Here is a 20,682-nt window from a genome sequence, read left to right as displayed (position 1 = left end):
TCTCCTGCTCTGCAATCAGTCAGAGGCAGGAATGGTTTATCAGCTGTTAGTGACAGCTGATAACCCGAAGAAGAAGGCAGGAGAGGTATATTTAACCCTTTTTGCCTTCTGCTTCTCTGAGTACACAGTGCTCAATGAGCACTGTGTACTAGAAAGTGAAAGTAACATGTAACTTTCACTACGGGAGTCAGGGCTCATGTGACCACCAGGGTTCTCCGCTACAGCAGAGCTGGAGGGTCATACTAGACCCTAGGCAGCTCTGCCAGTGACTACTGTCACTACAGGGGTTGCTTTACCCTGTAACTTGGGCTCCTATGGATGCCCCAGCTACAGTGGGAAAGTGTCAAATAAAAAAAAAATAAAAAAACATGTCAGGTCTTACATGACGTCATGGGGGACATAGATAGTAAAAAACACAATTACATACATCACTAAATACAAATTACAGAATACAACAACAATATATACATATGAAATAAAATAACCCAAAACCGATGCCATCCAAAACCATAGCTATAAGCGCCCTGTAATCCCAAACCATACATATTATATATCAAAACGTCCAAAACAAAATGAGGAATCTGTTCCCATACATTTTATTTTAGTGTAAGTATACTAATTTAAAAAAAAACTAGAAATGTTAAAAAATCATTTTTTTTAGCATTTTACGTCCAATAAAACTAAAAAAAAGTGAAAAAGATATTTAAAAGATCGCCCTATATGTAAAAAAAAACACAGCAAAAATAATTTTGATAGCTAAAGGAAAAAAAATAGGGTAGTAAAACCATCACATGGGTAAAATCCCTAAAAAGTGTCTGGTCCTTAAAGGAGATGTCTCGAGGAAGCAGTGATTTTTTTTTTTTGCCCAGTCCCCCTAATTAAACATACATTACTAAGCCCCCCTGTAAATGACATTTCTAGCTGGTTTGTACTTACCGTTCCAGCGTTTCAGCAACTTATAAAAGTTTCCCCAAGATGGCCGCCGGCTCTTTCCCCGTCGCTCGCTGCAGCCCGACGTGCGCGCTCCCGAGACGTTGCCAGCTGTGTCTCCATGGCAACCGGACGCCGCGCAGCCGCCGACCAGACGCCGCGCAGCCGCCGACCAGACGCCGCGCAGCCGCCGACCAGACGCCCCGCAGCCGCCCCGCAGCCGCCGACCAGTCACCCACCGCCAGGCAGCAGGTAACCGGCGCTAGCCCCCGGCTCCCCAGCGCTACGCTCCCGGCTCCCCAGCGCTAGACCCTCAGCCCAGGTGAAGGCCCCGGAGCCCAGCGCTGGGCTTCGGGGCCTTCACGTGTCAGTGAACATCACCCCCGACCCATCACTTACCCCCCTGGCCCAGCGCTAGTTCCCCCGGCCTAGCGACAGCCCCCCTCCGGCCTAGCGACAGCCCCCCCATCGCAGCGGCAGCCCCCCCCGGCCTAGCGACAGCCCCCCATCGCAGCGGCAGCCCCCCCATCGCAGCGGCAGCCCCCCCCCATCGCAGCGACAGCGACGACAGCCAGCCCCTCCCTCCCTCCGGCGCAGCGGCAGCCCCCCCCCGGCCCATCACTTACCTGGACGGCAGGACAGCTGGGCGGCTTCTCCGGACAGCTGGGCGGTTCTGCACCTTCCTCTAACAGAGGAAGGTACAGAATGGCCGCTCCAGCGCGCTCCCGAGCAGTGACAGCTCATCTGCGCATGCGCAGAAGAGCTGTAGCGGGGAGCACACTGAAGCGGCTCGTGCTGAAAGGAGAAGACCGGACTGCGCAAGCGCGTCTAAAAAAGCAAGCTGCCGGCGAATTTAGACGGAACCATGGAGACGAGGACGCTAGCAACGGAGCAGGTAAGTGGAATAACTTCTGTATGGCTCATATTTAATGCACGATGTATATTACAAAGTGCATTAATATGGCCATACGGAAGTGTATACCCCCACTTGGTTTCGCGAGACCACCCCTTTAAGGTACAAACAGTCTGGTCCTTAAGGGGTTAAAGGAAAACAACACCTACTCTAAAAATAGTTACTTCTTCAATCGCCTTATTGCCACAGATATGGAAACCCTGGTGATCATCTGCTATCGCCAGGGAAGGTTTAGTTCTATTACACATTTTCCCTAGAGAGGTACTATTCCATACTCGCCAAGAACAGCCTACTTTATAATACACTGGCGGGCCAGCACTGACAAAGCCAAGGTTATTGAGAGGCTCTCTGTTCTAGCTCATATGGGGGGCTTCCTAGAGGTCATATAGACAGCATTTATCTTTATAGAAGAAGTAATGAAATGAGAACTTAGCTAACTCAGATAAGTGCAGGAATTATTTTCCTATTTGTAAACAGTAAGACCATGTTACATTACACTAGAAATTAACTTACAAAGCAGTCAAAATTCCGTTTTTAGCTTCCTAATGCTCTTTGGGGAATTCATTTCTTTATCACAAAAGATTCTACTTATTTCAGCACAATGAAAGCTAAAAGGAGCAATTGCTTAAAATCTGACCTCTGTCTTTAAGTACCCTATACAGACAAAGAAAATAGTCTGAATTGTTAGAAAAGCTCTTCTTTCCCAATCAGCCTATGATGTACCATCATCATCTCCTTAGATTTTCCACTGTGACAAATTCCAATAATATGCAGTAAAAGTCGGTAATGAATGTAAAATATATGTTGAAAACTGGTAGTGACTAAATACCTTATCTTGTCTGCCTAAGCTGCTGCAAAATAATTTGTGATAAATTAAGCAATTACTAACATTGAAAGGAAAACATTGTATTGTGCTGTCTCTGCTGATCCAATTAAGCATGACTAGTACAGTACATCTGGAAATCCAATATAATGTCACTGGATAAATAATACTGCGGCAGGGGCATACGCAGCTGAAATGCTGGCTACGGTATAACAGCCTCTGAGAAAGTTCATTGTGCTCTATTCTACCTTCTTCTTGTAAACAGACAGGTTTCATTCACATGGTGATATCTTACCATTTATGTGCGATGTGATGAGATCTTCTTCTGAAGAGTCTGGGTTATTATCTTTTGTGCTTTCTCCTTGTTCAAGTAGTCTGTCTATCATGGCAATAATGCAATTTAGACTCTTCCCTACGTTGGCCCACACCCTATCCTGAAAAGAACATAAGCATCACGAAAGTACACTAACACAAATCCGACACAAAGAACAAAGGAAAACGTTACAGTAACATGAAAGCAGATGGATAAACCCAAAGAGACATCTTCAACCTGAGACATATTGCACTGTGAAGTCAGTAAGTTACATCAGTTTTGTGAACATATAGGAAACAACTAAACAAATACAGCAAATAAAGATGCAAGAACTAAATTAGTTTTTACGTGGTTTAAAAAATGATGCTAAAGCCTCATACACACAGTGATGTTTTATGCATAGAGCCTGTATGTAGGCACAGGTAGTCACTAAGGTTCCATGCTGTGGGGCAATCTATAGACTGCTATATGGTGCCTCTTTATAATGAAGGTATTCTCCCTTAAAAGGTGTGCAACCTAGGGCTCTTTCACACAAACGTATTTGAATTGTGTATTACGCGTGTGATGTACATGCGTAGAATTCACAATGCATCGCAGCAATTCAAATACATCGATTTTCGCTTGTCCCACTAACACAGGTGATTTTTAACTGCATATGCCACGTTTCGCCAAAAATAAGACTTTCCCCGAAAGATAAGCCCTACCCGGAAAATAAGCCTTAGTTAGACTACATAAAAAAAGGAAAGGTCCAAGTCTCTCCTGCTGCTCTCCGTTGCTCCGCCAAGCTTCTTTCACTCCTTGGCCGCTAACAGAAGATCACTTCCTGGTTATGGCATCCATAAATCCCACCTCCAAGAAGCAATGGCTCTGATTGGTTCAGAAAACGCTACTCAGCCAATCAATGCAGCGCTTGCTGAACCAATGCAACGGCTATGATTGGTTCTTCGACCGCTGCATGGATTGGCTGAGCACCGGTCGAAGAACCAATCCCAGCTGTCGCATTGTGGAGGCGGCATTTATAAATTGGCAGAGCCGCGGCATTGATTGGCTAATTTATAAATGCTGCCTTCACAACGCAATAGCTGTGATCGGTTCTTCGACCGCTGCTTGACCGCTGCTTACACAATCCATGCAGCGGTCGAAGAACCAATCACAGCCGTCGTGTTGGTTCTGCGAGTGCTCCATTGATTGACTGAGTAGTGTTCGCAAATGCGCACCAAAATAAAGAATGTTGCTTTTTTTTCACACGCAAAAGTTAAACCATTGGAAACAATAGGTGCTATTCTTTGTGCAATGCGCACGCAGAATATGCATGTGCAAATGCGCTCGTGTGAAGCCCTCCTAAGAGGCAGAGCGGGGAATTAAAAAAAAACAAAAAACTAGTAGGACAGCGTGTGTGAGATATGCTGTCACGCACAGTGCACAATCACTGCCCTATGCAGCGATATTCCAGCTCACCGCCGGCTCACACAGCAATAAGATGCTGCAGAATACATGCAGAATGTTATGTATACGGCCGTGTGAATGAACCCTAAGGCCTCATGTCCACGGTGAAAATCAGGCCCGCTACGGATTCTCCATGGAGAATCCGTAGCGGGTCCCTCCTGCCCCGCGGACATGAGCGCTGAAAAGAAGAATGAACTTACCCGCAGCGGACCGGGCAGGTCTTCTCTTCGGCCGGCGGATTTACTCGGCACGGCAGCGGCGTGCCACGCGCATGCGCCGGGCACATCCGCCGGGCCGAAGACAGAAGATCCGGCCGTGAAGAAGAGAAGACCTGCCTGGTCTGCTGCAGGTAAATTATTCTTATTTTAGGTCTCCCGCGGATCCGGACAGCTTCCATAGGCTTCAATAGAAGCCCGCGGGAGCCGTCCCCACGAGAGACCCGCACAAAAATGGAGCATGTCACGTTTTTTTTCATGCTCCATTTTTTTTTATTCACTTTTATTGACCATCCGCGGGTATTTATCTACCCGCGGGTGGTTAATGCATCCCTATGGGATGCGGATCCGCATGCGGGTGATCCGCTGTGGATTTAAAATCATATTTTGCCCGTGGACATGACGCCTAAGTGTTTGAACTTATTTGTATGAGTTGGGCATAAAACAAAATCAGTATACAGATGTAAAATATCCCCCAGATATCTACATATGCTTCAATCCCAGTGTTAATAAACAAAGGAATAGAAGTAAACAGTAAGGGGACACTATTTCTAAAAGCATGAAAGCAGGAATGGCAATACCATTTTAGACAGAATAAGGGGTTATACTATTTAGGAATGGCTTTTGCTTGCCATGTATTTGCAAGTACAAGTGTAGCAACTGTTAACATGATTGGCCCATTGTCATAACTCGCAGTACAGCATTGTATTACATTGTAGCTATGTCTGTCCTGCATTCTGTCCCAAGATTCCCTCTTTTATTAAGAAAACTGTACAGGCGCAGAAGACAGGGTGGAACCATAGGGTTCAAGACGTGATTTCTTTGGTCTCTGCTTCAAAATAGTTTCCAACTATGTCAGTCTTAAAAGCTTTAAAGACACAAATGCCGCCCCTGCTGCTTCTCCATCGACTGACAAGTGTCGGAACCCATGTGGAACGGAGACCAAAGAGATTCCGGCCTGGTTTCTATCCCTATCCAGTTTTCTGCATAGAAGACAGAGAGCTCTGGATAATAGAACGTGACTTTACATCTAGGTCAATCAAGCGCTCTTCAGCCACTAGAAGAGGAAACATAAAAAACACCTATTTAATGTATTCTATTGTAATTTTTTGAAAAACTGGGAAACTAGTGACAACTTTTGCAATGTTGGGCAGATTCATGATTAGGGCTGATGACACTGGTTAGTTCATTAAAAAAGGAGAGGTAGGCTACATTCACACAGGCGAGCGCTGTATAGGGCCTACATTTGTGTGAATGTAGCCCAAGGCACATTGCGTAAATCTATGTATAGGTTTGATGGGCTCTATGTGATTGACTGAATGGATATATGACTCTGTATTTTAGATGTTCTAATGCTCTGATTGTGGCAGTGCTTTGTCTTTCTTAGGACTTATTCCGACAAGCATGGGCGCAACTAGGCTCAGTGTAATTGCGTCTGAACGAGGGGAATCCCTTCCTGTTTGCCAGCTTTTTAAACTTTGCGCGAGATCCTATCTTTTCTCTGTACAAATAACAGGAGAGAATCCTGATAGTGAAAACGAAATCACTGAAATCCATTGTGATCAGTGGTTTGGTTTTGTCCTGTTATGTATCCGTGATAAGGGAAGAAAACAACAAGTCTGAATGTGCCCTTAGGCCGCAAGTCCATGGCAGATGCAGATTTACGCAGTGGAAGACCTGTGTGTCAAAGCGGAAATTATTTTTAAATGCTTGCTGGCAATCGCGGGTGTAATTTTTATTCTGTGCGGATGCACGGAAAAAAAAAAAATCGCAAGCCCAAAGTGACTGCCTTCCCCCTCCTCCCCTCCTCGGTCTCCAAGCATCCAGAGAGGTATCTGCTTACAAATCCGCCATGTATCCGCAATTGAATTGCAGATTGCTCGCTTCCATAAAGATCTATGCAGCCCATCCACATGGAGTCCACAGTAAAATGGAGCATGCTGCATTTTCTTTTCTATGCATGGCATCCGCAAATCAAATCCGCAGGTGTTAATTGATGCCCGGACACCCCATGCTTCCCTATGAGCAGTTTGAACTGCGGATCGTCCATGCCAGTGTCCCGCATTTCAAATCCACCCATGGACATTGGGCCTTAGGGCGGCTTCAAACGACTGTATACACACATACGCTTGTCTCACTGCGATGTATTCACGCATGCATGAACAAGGTCAACGAGGTTACTTTGCGCACGTGTCTTTACATAGTACTGTACCTTTTATGCACACGGGGCCAGTTGACACACACGTGCGACACACCCCTTCTGTACATTAAAAGGCTATTTAGCCTAATGAGCTATAGATGTGATCTTTTTCACGCAGTGTGTTGCACATTAGCGTGCATATTAAGTGTATATTTCCGCACCTCCCATAGACTTTTATGAGGCCCATAGAATGAACCCATTGACATCAGCAGGTTCTATTCTCTGCGCCTTGCATGTGTATATTTTATGCGCACAAAAACATGCGCAAATACGGTCATCCGAAGTCATTGTTACCGCTTCATATGGAACATATATTAAGCTTTCGGTGGACCTTTTCCTGCGAGTACTCAATTCTGCACTCTGTTAGTGGGGGGGGGGGGGGGGGGGTTAAGGGTTTTCTTTACTATTTTCTTGGATTCCTAAAAGCAGTCAATTAAAATCTGTTTTAAAAGAACGGAGAGTAATACAAAAAGCTTTTGAAAATATGGCTGCGCTGCGCGGTACTCCGTAGCACGGAAGCAATATGTAAAAGCAATTAGAGCCGAGTAAACAAAATTCCACGTACATAATGTTATAAATATTAAGCTATCAATTAACTTTGATCGTTTTTCTTAGAAAACAGAACATGTCAACCTACTTCAAACATAAACACAAGACGGAACTGGGTGAAATCTCCCTGTGTGGTTTACCTTTACATCAGCCGCTCTAATGAATCACCGCAACTTCAATTACAGCAGCTAAAATTAGTCTTCCCACATTCATGCTGGTCTTTAAAACAATGTTCCTCTACGGTATTATTATTTTTCACAATTATACTCGAGTTAAACCGTTATCTCTGCAGTTCACAATTCATTTTTGCTTTTATACTTTCTAAATAAACTGGTTGGCTGTGACTGGAAACGTATTGTCCTCATTTAGATGGTTGATGAAGATATTACAATTATGGGGCCTCTCTTGGCAGGCATAATATACCAAGCACATTAACAACACCAATCTCGGCTCACCCGCAGTGCATCAAACTTGGCTCCACGTCTCCGGGGAAACATTTACAGTTTAGGAACTTGGATTACTTATATTAATGTGCAGGTTTTTCAGCACATATAGACTAAGTGGAAGGAATACTTTACTGCATTAATGATCAGAAAGTAGAAGAATTTATAGGGAAAACTTCTAGTAGAACTCCCTCTATGGGTGCTCCGTCACAGACTGATACAATGTTGCTAGATAGGCAGGAAGCGTAAATAGATATGTGACAAGGCTGCAGTGAAGAAGATTGTGGGGGGTTCACACTGGGCGGATTTGCCGCGGAAATTCCGTCCGTAACTTCCGCGCGGCAAGTCCGCCTGCGGCCGCTAATCTCGGGATTAGCCAGCCATGTGGACGAGATTTCTCAGAAATCCAGCCGAAACCGCCGCTGCTGCGCGGCTTTGCCGACCGCAGCATGTCCATTCTTTTTTCTTTCCGTTGCGGCAGCGCTCTCCTCTATGGGAGCGCCGGCCGCAGCGGAAGAGCGAGCGGCCAGGCCGCTTCAAAGCCACCGTGGGTTTTTCCGCGGCACTTCTCCCGGCGGAAATCTCACGGTTTTTGCTGCGGCCAAACCACGAGATTTCCGGCGGGAATCCGCCCAGTGGGAACCCAGCCTGTAGATCCAGGGATTATCCCGATTGTTAGATTGGAGCCAAGAAGGTTTTTCCTTTAAATGGGGAAAATTGACTTCTACCTCATTGGGTTTTTAATGTGTATCATCTAATGTGTATCAAAGCCTCCCAACTTTCCTCTCATGGCAAGTGGCATAGGAAATAAAAATTGGGAATCTGGATTTCAATTACCTGATCATTTCAATCACTGGAGATAAGCAGCTCCCAGAACTGTCTAGTAGCGCCTTTCTCCCCCCTTTACAAACAGAACACAGGTACGCACAAACCAGCATGCATGTGTGTGTGTGCTGGGCAAAATAGCGCTCAGCTGAACGTGTCTAGAAGCTTTCTTTAGAACTCTACGTGGCCGACTTCAGTTGCCAGGAGGAGCCGATAAGGATAAAGACAGCTGGGAGGGAAGAGCGCTCAAATCAGCATTGCAGCCCCTTAGTTCTAGCGAGCAGCTGGGTCTCAGCAGCAGGACCCCCACCCCCTTGACCAAAACTTTTGGCAAACTTTTTATCCAACAAGTTTGTGAAAAGTGCAATTACTCTCTTAATCCATTTGCTATTAAAATGTAGGCAGAACCACAATGAACAAGCATTAATGAATCCAAATAATAGAGCCTTGTCTTTTCTATCATCAATGTCAGCATAATTTTGCTTCATGAATTGATATCTACTGTAGGGTCAAGAAGCCGCCCCTATTAAAATGTGAAAGGTTCTATGAAACAGCTATACATTAAATGGTGAAGGCATTCTAATCAAATCTAAATGTAAATGAATGTCTATGAGCTCTATGGTGAGATGAAGCAGAATTACTTACCCATTCTTCTTCATCATATTCGGAGTGGTGAGGAATAGAGTCTTGTCTGCTGATTGGCTGGGCATTTTCCTGGCCCTGGTAATCATTTTCCGTCTGGCTATTTTTCGGGTCTGTAAGCTTCATGTTTGCACAGCCTGGCCGTGCCGTGTAGAGCGCCAAGAGAGCGTTGCTGACTAACTGGTCTTTAAATGAATGAACAAACAACTCCGTCTGCAAATAAAAAGCAAAGGAAACATTGAAAAAACTGAGTTTAATGAAAAGTATCTGCCGTGACACATAACCGAGATGGTTAATCAAGACTCATGCTAAAGTGCCTCATTTATAACAGTCCGCAATGTCATAAAATCCCATTTGTTAGCAGGTTAAACTGTTATGTTTTAGTATACTATTTATGGCAGAGACAAGGCTCATAACTTACATAAGAAAAATAGATGTAGAATAATTCTGCTTTAAAGGCAGCCATTAACATTTCACTTAACAATTTTACTATCCAGATGGGATTGTATAAACTGTCATATGGATTGAAATAAAATGTCAGTCTGAATCCTACTAAGAAAATCATTTCATTGTGTTACGGCTTCAGTGGGAAATGGCGATAAGGCAGAGAATGAGGTGTCCATGAATCAGGGGCCGCTTACAGAGAAAAAGCTTCATTTGTTACAATGCATTGTGTCCCGTTTCTTTATTTTCCACTCATTCTCTTCAGCAGTCATCCAGGAAACCCTTTTAAAAGGAACCTGTCAACAAAGGATCTATTAAAGACCCACAACTCGCCCACTGTTCCGGAGAAATCGCCCTCACCGTCTCCAAAAATTGTGACAGTAGTGGTTGCGCATGTACACCACTGCATTCACTTCATTGGGACCACCGTGTTTAGGCAAGTTCAAGCGCTCAGTAATCTCCAGCAGTCTCATTGAAGTGAATGAGACCATGAAAGACTGTCAGGCACTTCAACGTGGCCACCCTTTGCTGATCTCATTGAAGTGAATACAGTGGTGGCACGGATGCATGGCCACCGCTGTCAATATTCAGAATGTACCAGCAGCAAATTTTGGGGGTTTTCCACAATCTTCAAGTTATCCCCTATCCACAGGAATACCTCTTTGAAGGGATTGTGCAGCTGTAAACTATTGATCCTGAGGATAGGTCATCAATAGTAGATCAGTAGGGTTTGCCGCCCAGAACATCAGATGACCAGCTGTTCGTCAAGTTAGTTTGCTTTGTGCACTAAACTGATTTCTGCAGGAAGCAAACATCTCTGTTCCCACTGCAGTGGTCAGGCTTGGTATTGCAGGCAAAATTATCATTGAAGTGAATGTATGTGTATACCAAGCCTGGCCACTGCAGTGGGAACAGAGCTGTCTGCTTCCAGCAGGAATTAGCTCAGAGTACAAGTGCACCAGACCCAAGAACAGCTGATCAACGGCAATCCCAGGCAGCAAACCTACTAATCTACTATTGATGGCTTATTTGGAAAATAGGCCAGGAATAGTTTACAACTGGACAACCCCTTTAATACTCAGGGCTGCAGGAAAGTGTTTGTAACCATTTTTATGGGCAAAATCATGAGAGTTTCTTACTAGCCAGAAACTATCATCTAAACAGATTAGGTTAAAAAAAATATGTACCGCCACTAGGGGCTGATCGTGCATACTGATTTATTATTAAATTCAACAGAAAATGTGTACAATGGAATGGAAAATGTGTACTGCGAATCCCTATGTACTCAGCTCTTTCTTGTGGCAGCTGCAGGCTCACATCAATTATTATTTAACTGGATGTTTTTTTGGCAGAAAAGAGTAAAGGAGCTCTTTGCATCAGAAAAACAGAACTCCGACTCCTTCAAAGTATTCTTTACCTAGTTAGATGAAATAAAATCTTAGGGGCACCTTCCTGCCCTAGACCACCTTCATTAAACTAGATTATTATATAATAACAAACATTAACACCTAAACCACCCTAGACCACCATGGATAACGGATATTAATATTCATTCCTTCATTAACCTACTGTATATCTCCAAATATACAAGATATTATACTAAGCAACTCTGAACCCCGGGGATATTATAGAAATACAATAATACTAACAACCTCGGAACCATCATACGTACAAATGTGTGATGATGAAAGTTAGCAAAGTGAATAATAATTGGGTGAGGAGGTGAATTTTACCAAGACACGTGGAAACCCTATCTTTGTGATCATTGTATTTACCCCTGCCTCATATTAAATATAGATTGGCTGAACCCTCAATTTTCAGTAGGATTGGTCACTCATTTGATGTGTATGGTGACCGCCCTACTCAACCTGAAAAACAGGAAAGGATCAGGAACTTACGGTGCATTTACACACAAAGATGATCACTCAAAAGATGGCTTTTGAGCGATCGTTTTGCATAAACTACTACTTGGTACTAATGCCTATTAGTACCAATTAGTAGTGTGTGAGCCACTGGGAGCTGTATTCAGAGAACAGACCACTTGCTGTTCTCTGAATACATTCCCTTTGTTCTGCCATGGTGCTGACAGCTGAGACAATGTAATCAGCTGTAATCAGCGCTTCCTGGGCAGAATACAGCGTGCGGTCCTTCTTATCAGCTGTTCTGTCGAACGATGGATTTCATGCCAAACTGAAATTCATAGTTTGGCAGAAAAGTGAAAGATGGGTACATTTACACGCAACGATTATCACTCAAAAAAGATGGCTTTTGAGGGAATTTTGAGCGATAATCGTTGTATGTAAAAGGGCCTTTAGATTTCGACAAGATCTTTTTGTTCTCTGGAGATAAGCTGTTGCCAGAGTAGCAGCTTTCTCCACTCCCCGCATACAAAACACGGCCGAGCGTGCATGTATATAGGAAGGTCTAATGAGATAGCTGTTGGCCAAATACGCATTCAGCCAACAGCTATCTAATGTGTGCAGGTAGCCTTAACTCTGTGGAATCACTAAGAAGGCTCACTGCAGGTAAGAGCATAACTTTCCAGCCACTGATTGACACTTGCAGAAACAGTATTGACATGCTAGCGGGCACCTAGCTCAGTATTATTAGGACATTTGATAAAAGGACCTTTCCAGATGACAGGTTCTCTTTATAACTGATGTCTAATGACAAGCAATAAAATCGCAGCCTGCTTAATAGTTGTCTCCTTCTATGACTATAACATCCACAGTAAAAGAGCAGGCTGACGTGACAAGTTATTGTGAGGTTGATTGACAGCCTATATCCTGATATAAAATTCAAAATAATGTACATTATGTAAAACCCATTAGGCTATATGTCTTTGTCTAGAAATAAAAGATGATTTATACAGACTTTTTACCCACTGTAAGCAGTGGTTCAGTAATTCTCCATTATCAGAATCACTGTTCTGAAATGCTCGATCAATGAGCAAAATTTTTGAAATATAAAAAATGTACCCTAGACGAGCAGATTGGTTAGAAATGCTTCTAATTTGGATTTTCGGCCCAATTATCTGTAAAGCTAAAGCAGCCCTTAAATATGCTATAAATATCTGAGCTCTTCCATTGTTTCACACGGGCTTATCTCAAGCAATAAATACAGAATTAGCTGACGGATAAGGGGATACAGATGTAGCAGACATCAATTTGTCTTTCAACTCTAAGGGATTTAAGCATACGGCATTGTTAATGCACCATAACAACTCAAAGGAAGATAATGCAGTAGGTTTACCTACAGCCACGATTGTGCACTACATAACATGCTAGAAGGGGGCTTCATCTCATTTATGTACGCCCTGTCTGCAGTCCCATGTAAAACCACTCACATAGCTCAACATAGTAAATTCCTTTCTTAAAACACTAATGGAGATGTAATACAAATGACTAATGGATGTCAGCTACAAATAGAAAAGGCAATAGACAAATAAATCCTTCCTTTTGGGTTTTATATGCCATAAAGATATGAAAATACAAAAATAATAATGTTAAAGGGAATCTGTCACCATATTTTTGCAGCCCTCACTGAGAGCAGCATAAATAGTACCTGCCGCACTAATTAGAGTGATATATCTACTGTGTGTATCTGTGCAGTAGTTTAGGAGAAACTTCAATTTTATTACTAGCAACCAAACACTAAACTAGTCCTGGATATTTATAGGCTGCAGGCTAGCCACACCCACCCCGCCTTTCAGCCAATGACTGATCGCTCTTTCTCTATATATAGGCAGACAGCAGTTAGTCATTGGCCGGAGGGTGCAGTGGATGTAGCTAGCCTACAGCTCATGAATATCCACGACTACTTTAAGTAGACCTCTGTGTCTGGCTGCTACTGAGAAAATGTAAGTTTCTCCAAAACTAACGCACAGATCTACATAGAAGACATATCACTGTAATCAGTGTGACTGTCACTGCCTTGTGCTGCCCTCTGAGAGGGGTGCAAAGTAGTGGTAATAGTGTCGCTATAAGCATTGTTAATGTATTTTTAACTTCCACTAACGCTCCTTATCTTGTCTCGCTTCTCTCTGAAACTCAGCATTTAGCAATCTGAAATCAATGCTGTTGCCAATGGCTTTGGCTGTTCGTCTGTTGTTGGCGATTTCGATCTTTGCATTTGGGAGCCATTTTGGCCTTTTTGTTGGTTTTCTGTATGGGATGAATTGTTCTGCTGTGCCTGTTATGGTAAATTATCATCTTTACCCATAATTCATCTGAGTGAATCGAAGCTGTTTTTTTACCTCTACCGCATATTCTGCTGGCATGTTGCTGGTGTCAAAGTGTTTCCTTGCAGGTGATCTTCTCATGCTGTTGAAGTAGAGTTTGACCTTCGCAATGAGTAGCTGGGGGTCAGTACCATGATCGGCACCACACCAGGTAGCATTTTCACTGATTATACTGAGCTCTTCCAACATTGTTGGCAGATGAAATAGTCAATCTGGTTGCGATGCTGTCCATTCAAAACTGTCCGTGTGTATAAGCAGTGTTTTGGCTGCTCATACTATGTGTTTGCAATCAATAATCAATTTTCTTGACAATATTGAACCAAACAATCACCAGCCTCATTCCATTCTCCTGATCTGAACTTGCCTTTGACGGGTGGCTCTTCTCCCAAGCCTACTTTTGCGTTGAAGTCCCCAGTAATAAAAATAACGTATTTCTTCAACATCCTCCTCTTTTGCATCAGTGCTAGGTGCATAAATCTGCATACCGTGAGTGAGCGAGGCTTCCCATGGAAGTGTAGGGATATAATTCTGTCATTTATGTCGTTGGAACATTTAACGGCTGTAGCTATTCTCTTGTTTGCGATCTGGTGTTGACATTCCCAGAGTAGTAAACCGTGTAGTTCTTGATTGTAAAATAGCCACTGCCTGTCCAGTGTAATTCGCCGATGCCAATAATATCGATGTTGAGCTATTCCATTTCAGTTACAATTTCCAATTTGCGTATATTCATGCCGGGGACGATCCAAGTTCCAAAACGGTAAACCTTTGTGAAATACAGATGATTTCTTTTACATGAGGCTACATCAACAGACCAGAGACCTTGCGGATTTGTCCAGCCTGTGTCATAAATGAACAAGCTACTCAAACTTTCTCCTTGTTCTTCCCTGGTCACTTGTTGGGTGCTTTCTGAATGCAAGCAAGCAAAGTCACACCTGTGAGCTTGGGCTAGGAAACGACTTTTGAACTGGAACGCCCCAGGCATTGACCGCATACCAGCTGAGTTACTCAAACCAGTGTCAATCCAAATGTTAACAATGCTTTGTCAACAGTCTAGAAGACCAAATCATGGTCAAAGACTGGACGTGATCAGTCTTTGTCCCACTTCCAAAAACAGGTGATATGCAAGAATGCTACAACTATCAGACCATCGCACTCATATCGCATGCAACAAAATTCCTGCTCAAGATTATTCAAAAATACATGAATTAATTTGTTGAGAGGGAGCTCCCCGATGTCTAAGCCAGATTTCGCTTAGGATGTGAAACCAGAGATCGAATTGCAAACCTGTGGTGGATCATGGAGAAGACGCAAGAATATCAGAAGGACGTGTACATGTGCTTCATAGACTACAGAAGAGCTTTTGACTGCATTGAACACAAGAAGCTGTGGAAATGTATGAAGCAAATGGGCATTCAAGAGCATCTGAAAGAATTGATATGATCATTTTATTAGAACCAAGAAGCCACAGTATGGACAGCTTTCGGTAACACTGACTGGTTCAAGATTGAGAAAAGTGTCCGACAAGGCTGCATTCTATCATCTGTACACCAAAACAATCATAAGATGATCCAACCTGGACGAATCAACAATTGGAGTGAAAATTGATGGGAGAAGCATCAACAACCTTCAATATGCCGATGATACAATATTGCTGGCAGAAAGTGAAAAGGATCTGTGATATCTGATCTGAAGAGTTAAAGAAGAAAGTGAGCACATTGGGCTCTCCCTTAACATAAACAAAGGTAATGACAGCAAGTAATGGTACAGTCCACGTAAAAATCGACAATCAGGAAATTGAATCAGTTAAAGATTTCCTCTTCCTTGGGTCAATGATTAGCAGCAATAGAAAATCAGAACCAGAAATCAAACGAAGAATTGCACTTGGCTGTATCGCAATGCAAGGAATGGCAAGGATACGGAGGAGCAAAGATATCAGCATTGCTACAAAGATCCGAATGATAAATGCAGTCGTGTTCCTGATCTCCATATATGCATCTGAAAGTTGGCACTCAGGAATGCAGATAAAAGGAAAATTGATGCTTTTGAACTACGGTGCTAGAGAAGAATGCTGTGTCTACCATGGCTGGCAATTGTAATGGTCCTAGAGCGTATCAAACCAAACATATCGCTAGAGGGGGAAATCACCAAGTAGCGGCTCTAATACTTTGGACATGTCATGCGAGCCAATTCTCTGGAAACAACATTGATGCTCGGCACAGTTAGTGGGTCACGAAGAAGAGGACGACAAAGAACACGCTGGCTGGATGCAGTCAAGGTGGATGCAAACATGCATATGGAAGAACTGAAAGAAGCGGTCAAGAATAGGAAAGCATGGGGAACATTGCTCCATAAAGTGACCGAAGGTCGGTATCGACTGAAAGGACATTAATCATCATTAATGTATTTTTATACACAATTTTCATCCATGTATGAAAATTGCATTTACAACATTAAACTCAGATAAGTTGCTCTATACATTTGTATACCTTTAGTATAGTCCTATACTTTACTAGCACCAACTATATAGGTTAATATAGTGACAGGGAAAATAGTGATGTGTAATGCTATAAACTATACGTATGGAAAGCGGAGTGAAAACTAAGCGTAAAAATGCCCTCCACGTGTTTTCCCTCCCTGTTGCAATGCAGAGCTTTGAGCAAAGGATGCACTACACTCAGCAGCAATTCATTAGTTTGGTGTCAATTGACCCACTGCGTCCATTATTCTTTTGCGCAGGGTGATGATGTCATTCACAGGTATAGCATATACTATCTCTGTCAGCATCCCCCAAATATAAAAATCAAGTGATGGGGGAAAGCTGAAGGAGATCGTTTATGCTACACCTGTGACCAACATCATCATTAAGTGTCAAAGAATAATGCGTGCAATTGGACAATTGATGCTGCTGAGTGCCAATGCATCCTTTGCCTACAGGTTTGCATTACAGCAGAAGGTGGACATGTGAAGAACATGTTGATGTAAACTATTTGCTCTTCCTGTAATGATAAATATATCATTTTATGCTAAAACTAGTTTTCCCCCTAGTTTGCTAGCATTACACATCAGCAATGTGAAACCTACCACACCATTTATTAATTTTACTCATTTTTATATTGCATACATATTCTACAGCATTGCGTATCACTTAATATTGGGTTCTTTCTACATAGGGGCTCACAGAGTAAATTCACCTGTTAGCATGTATTTTGGGAGTGTGGGAGTTAACCCAAGCAAACACAGGGAAAACATACAAACTTCATGTAGATGTCTTTAGTCAGATTTGAACCTGGGACCACAGCTCTGCAAGGCATCAGTGCTAACCAATGAGCCACCATGCTACCCTGTCACATTATTCCTTGGGACAGTAAGTACATTTTTGAAGAATTTATATAGCACACACATATCCCACTGCACTGCATATCAAACTGCTAATGACCACTTGTCCGTTAGTATGTATGTGCTTCTCATCCTCCACCCCTGGTGACATCATTGCTCCGCCCCTGGTGATGTCATCACAGGACCTGCTGACGTCACCATCATGTGATCACCTGCGTGGGTGCAGCCACGTGATCAGGGGCAAAGCTCAGAGCCTTGGTGGCTGATCATATGATGGTGATATCATCACATGTAACTCACACAGTCACTCTGTCACTCACAGACAGGTAGTCGATAGCATTTTGATATTAATTAAAAATAAAGTTTCCCTTTAGAATTATCTCCTGTGCAAGTATATAATAGGCTTTACTTCTATCATACTTGTTGGTTAACCAGGGTAATTTCTGGAATATGACTTTGTTTTCAACTTGAAATCTGCTTTAGTACAGCAGAAAAAGCTAAAGTAGACAGAGCTTAAAAAATAAAAGCAAGCACTCCAGCCTTTGTAATATAGTAAATGGTACAGTATTCTATAAATCCCCGCATACTGCCACTTCTTCCCATTGAAGGACAATAGTGATTCATTGTAACCTGCTCTGAATTGTGTCATGCCTTGAACTTACTCCAAACTGGAAAGATCTAATGCTGCTCCTAGTATTGCAGAGGTATGGGCTTCACAGGCCATCTGTCTACATAGACTTCTTTCTTCTGCATCCAAATCGTGCCTGGCTGGTTTCTGAGGGAATAACTTCCCAAGCAGTTGTTGTTCTTTTAAGTTAGTCCCAATAAATGTCAAAATCAAACACAATGTAAATAAATAATGTGCTTGAAGCATTGCGCAAGTTAAGGACACCTGCACCGACTGCCATAGCACAATTGTAGCCCATACCTTTAAATTCTATGAAAGGGACATATCAAAGATGCACATGAAAGGCTCCTTTCTCTTAGTCTCTCATCTTAATTTTTTTTTCATTTTGAAGTACTGCATAAAAAATGACTCACCCGCAACTAATTTCAGGATTTCAGGATCTATCTATAGAAGACTAAAAGCTATATCTTGTATACAATAGCTACTCTTGCTGTTCAATAGCAAGCATTAGGTAAGGGTACTTTTCTACATGAAGATACATTTGTAAAAACCGATGTGCCGATCGGCAATATGGGGAGTTTGAACATTCAGAAGACATGCATTTAACAATGATCATATATTTGTGAGCTCACTCATGACTCTTCCTTTCCTCCTGACTTCTCTATTAATGACGAGCAAGAGGGGCTTTAATGCAGACAACGATGATTTTTAGATCATTGTAACATATTCAGTCAACGCAAGTGAGAAATTAGTTAATGGCACAACTGATAGATAAGCTTACACTAGCCAATGATTGGGAACTTTCACTCAATCTTGCGATGTTGTACATAATTGCACTTTGTAAACACCCTTAGAAGTGCTTGATTCAGGTTCATGGGAATCTAGGATGGAGGGGGGTAATGTATTTCTTTGTGGAGAGACAACAGGATGCAGGAACACCACTATGAGCCTTACAGTCATGCGATGCTCTTTGGGATGACTGATGTGATAATTCACCCCAGCCTCAACTATTGGAAAGGTAGCCACCCTGTGAGTCAATATCTGACCTTTTAACAGAACTTGCAATATGACAATTTACCTGACTGTCTGCAGTAGCCCATTCCAGAGAACTGGTGCAGCTCAGGAAATATTGTGGAGATGGTAGTGGGTGTTTTGGGTTATGGAGGAACGTAGCATAAGGTCATTAATGGAATGGAGTGCCTGGGTAGGGCAATAGACAGCACAGCACCGTGGAAAGCTTTGTGGATGGGAGTGATGAGTTTCTATGATATTCTATAGTGGATGGCCAACCAGTATGGTGACTGGCACTGAATGGACAGAAAGATGAGCCTGGCTGCTGTATTCAGCATATAATGAAGAGGGGAAAGTTTAGTGTGTCAAAAACCAATAATAAGTTACAATAAAGTACTGAACATAATGAGCATTGGCAGCAATAAAAACTTTTGTTGTTTCCACAATAAAAGCACCTCTGTCTGCACAGAAGTAGACCGAGCTGAGGAAACAGCCAAGGAAACCGTCACATGGCTAAATCATGTGACCGCCACCATCATTATTCTTATGGACACCAAGAAGCCCTCAAATAAGGAATTGGGCGAGCACTGTGATTGTATAGTGGTCACTGAAGTAAAGCAAAAAGGAGAAAGTTTTGCTAAAAAGTGGCTAACCTCTTAAGAATTAAATACATTGCTGGTTCTTGTTATCTGTAGCATTCTGTATATTGTTGTAGTCACATAATAAGAAATAGTAAGCTACGAGCTTCAATTTCGTAACTTCTCATACTGAATTCCCACCCGTATAAATCGGATATTGCTCATGTGTATCTTTTCCCTAAAGTTGGCAATCTTTTCTTTCATTTTTATCAACATTCAAAAAAACAAATTATTCTCCCTAGACCACCTCTCCACCGCTAAAGGTCAGACTGATGCAACGTTTTGTCACGATCTCTAATCATGCCTATCAGCATCATGTTTCTGTATATTTCATATCAGGGTGGTAAAAGGAAGAAGAAAACAAGGCTCCAACACCATCTTTGTGGTACCCCTAAATTTAATCTTCCTGATGATGTTCTCAAATCTCCCAACCTAAGCACCAGGTTTCTATTGGTCAGGATACCAGACATAATTCCATTGGCCAACAAAGCTTACTTAGCTTCAGGGCTACTTTAACTATAGGGCAAACAGTACTCCTGCACCGCCCCCCTGGCATTGATGCCCTCAGGGCAACGACATCACTTTCATCTTTATTTGCATCCTCAGGATGAAAATACATGTGAGAATCCTGGCAGAACAGGGAGCCATCATCTCCCCATCCATCATTTTCTGGAATCACCGAGAATGGCTGCATCTTGATGTATGGACTCACGTAATATGGAAGTCAACTGGGTTTCAATAATCCCACCAAGATTGCGGAGTCCATATTTAGTATATAGACTGCACAACTGTGAGCACAGAAGTGCTTACTTGAAATTCAATGGGCCGAGCACCTCTGACATGATTTCTGGGCGTCATATTTAAAATTCTCTTGTTGCCCACCGGCTGCACCAATGCGCTTGTCTGATACACCCTGACTAAAGATTCTTTACTCTGGGTACTGGAACTGGGACTTGGAATATTGAGAGGGAGTGGCATTATTTGCTATGTATCTGATTAATCATTTACTTTGCTTGCCAATTTGCTAAGTATCACCCAGCCTGATGGGGCAGTGTGTTTAGGGTCAGTCTACGCTGGTGACTGCTA

At 42.7% G+C, this 20,682-nt stretch overlaps 1 protein-coding gene and 1 long non-coding RNA gene across 7 annotated transcripts in view; one reads left to right on the top strand and one right to left on the bottom strand.

Moving 5' to 3' along the window:
• The window catches only part of INPP4B (inositol polyphosphate-4-phosphatase type II B), a 519,946-nt gene that overhangs the window by 71,105 nt on the left and 428,159 nt on the right, over positions 1-20,682 (bottom strand). For all 6 annotated transcript variants that reach the window (XM_066573709.1, XM_066573708.1, XM_066573704.1 and 3 more), the window contains 2 exons: positions 9,303-9,512; positions 2,962-3,100 (listed from right to left, as the gene is read on the bottom strand). In XM_066573709.1, coding sequence (XP_066429806.1) covers positions 2,962-3,100; positions 9,303-9,512 — 349 coding nt within the window. The remainder of the gene's footprint in view (positions 1-2,961; positions 3,101-9,302; positions 9,513-20,682) is intronic.
• LOC136572799 (uncharacterized) overlaps positions 1-20,682 on the top strand; it is a 52,551-nt gene that overhangs the window by 14,676 nt on the left and 17,193 nt on the right. The gene's annotated exons all lie outside the window — the stretch shown is intronic.

The sequence above is a fragment of the Eleutherodactylus coqui genome, chromosome 7 (genome assembly GCF_035609145.1).
Source record: "Eleutherodactylus coqui strain aEleCoq1 chromosome 7, aEleCoq1.hap1, whole genome shotgun sequence".
NCBI lineage: Eukaryota > Metazoa > Chordata > Amphibia > Anura > Eleutherodactylidae > Eleutherodactylus > Eleutherodactylus coqui.
This window is presented reverse-complemented; position numbering and strand designations above follow the sequence as displayed.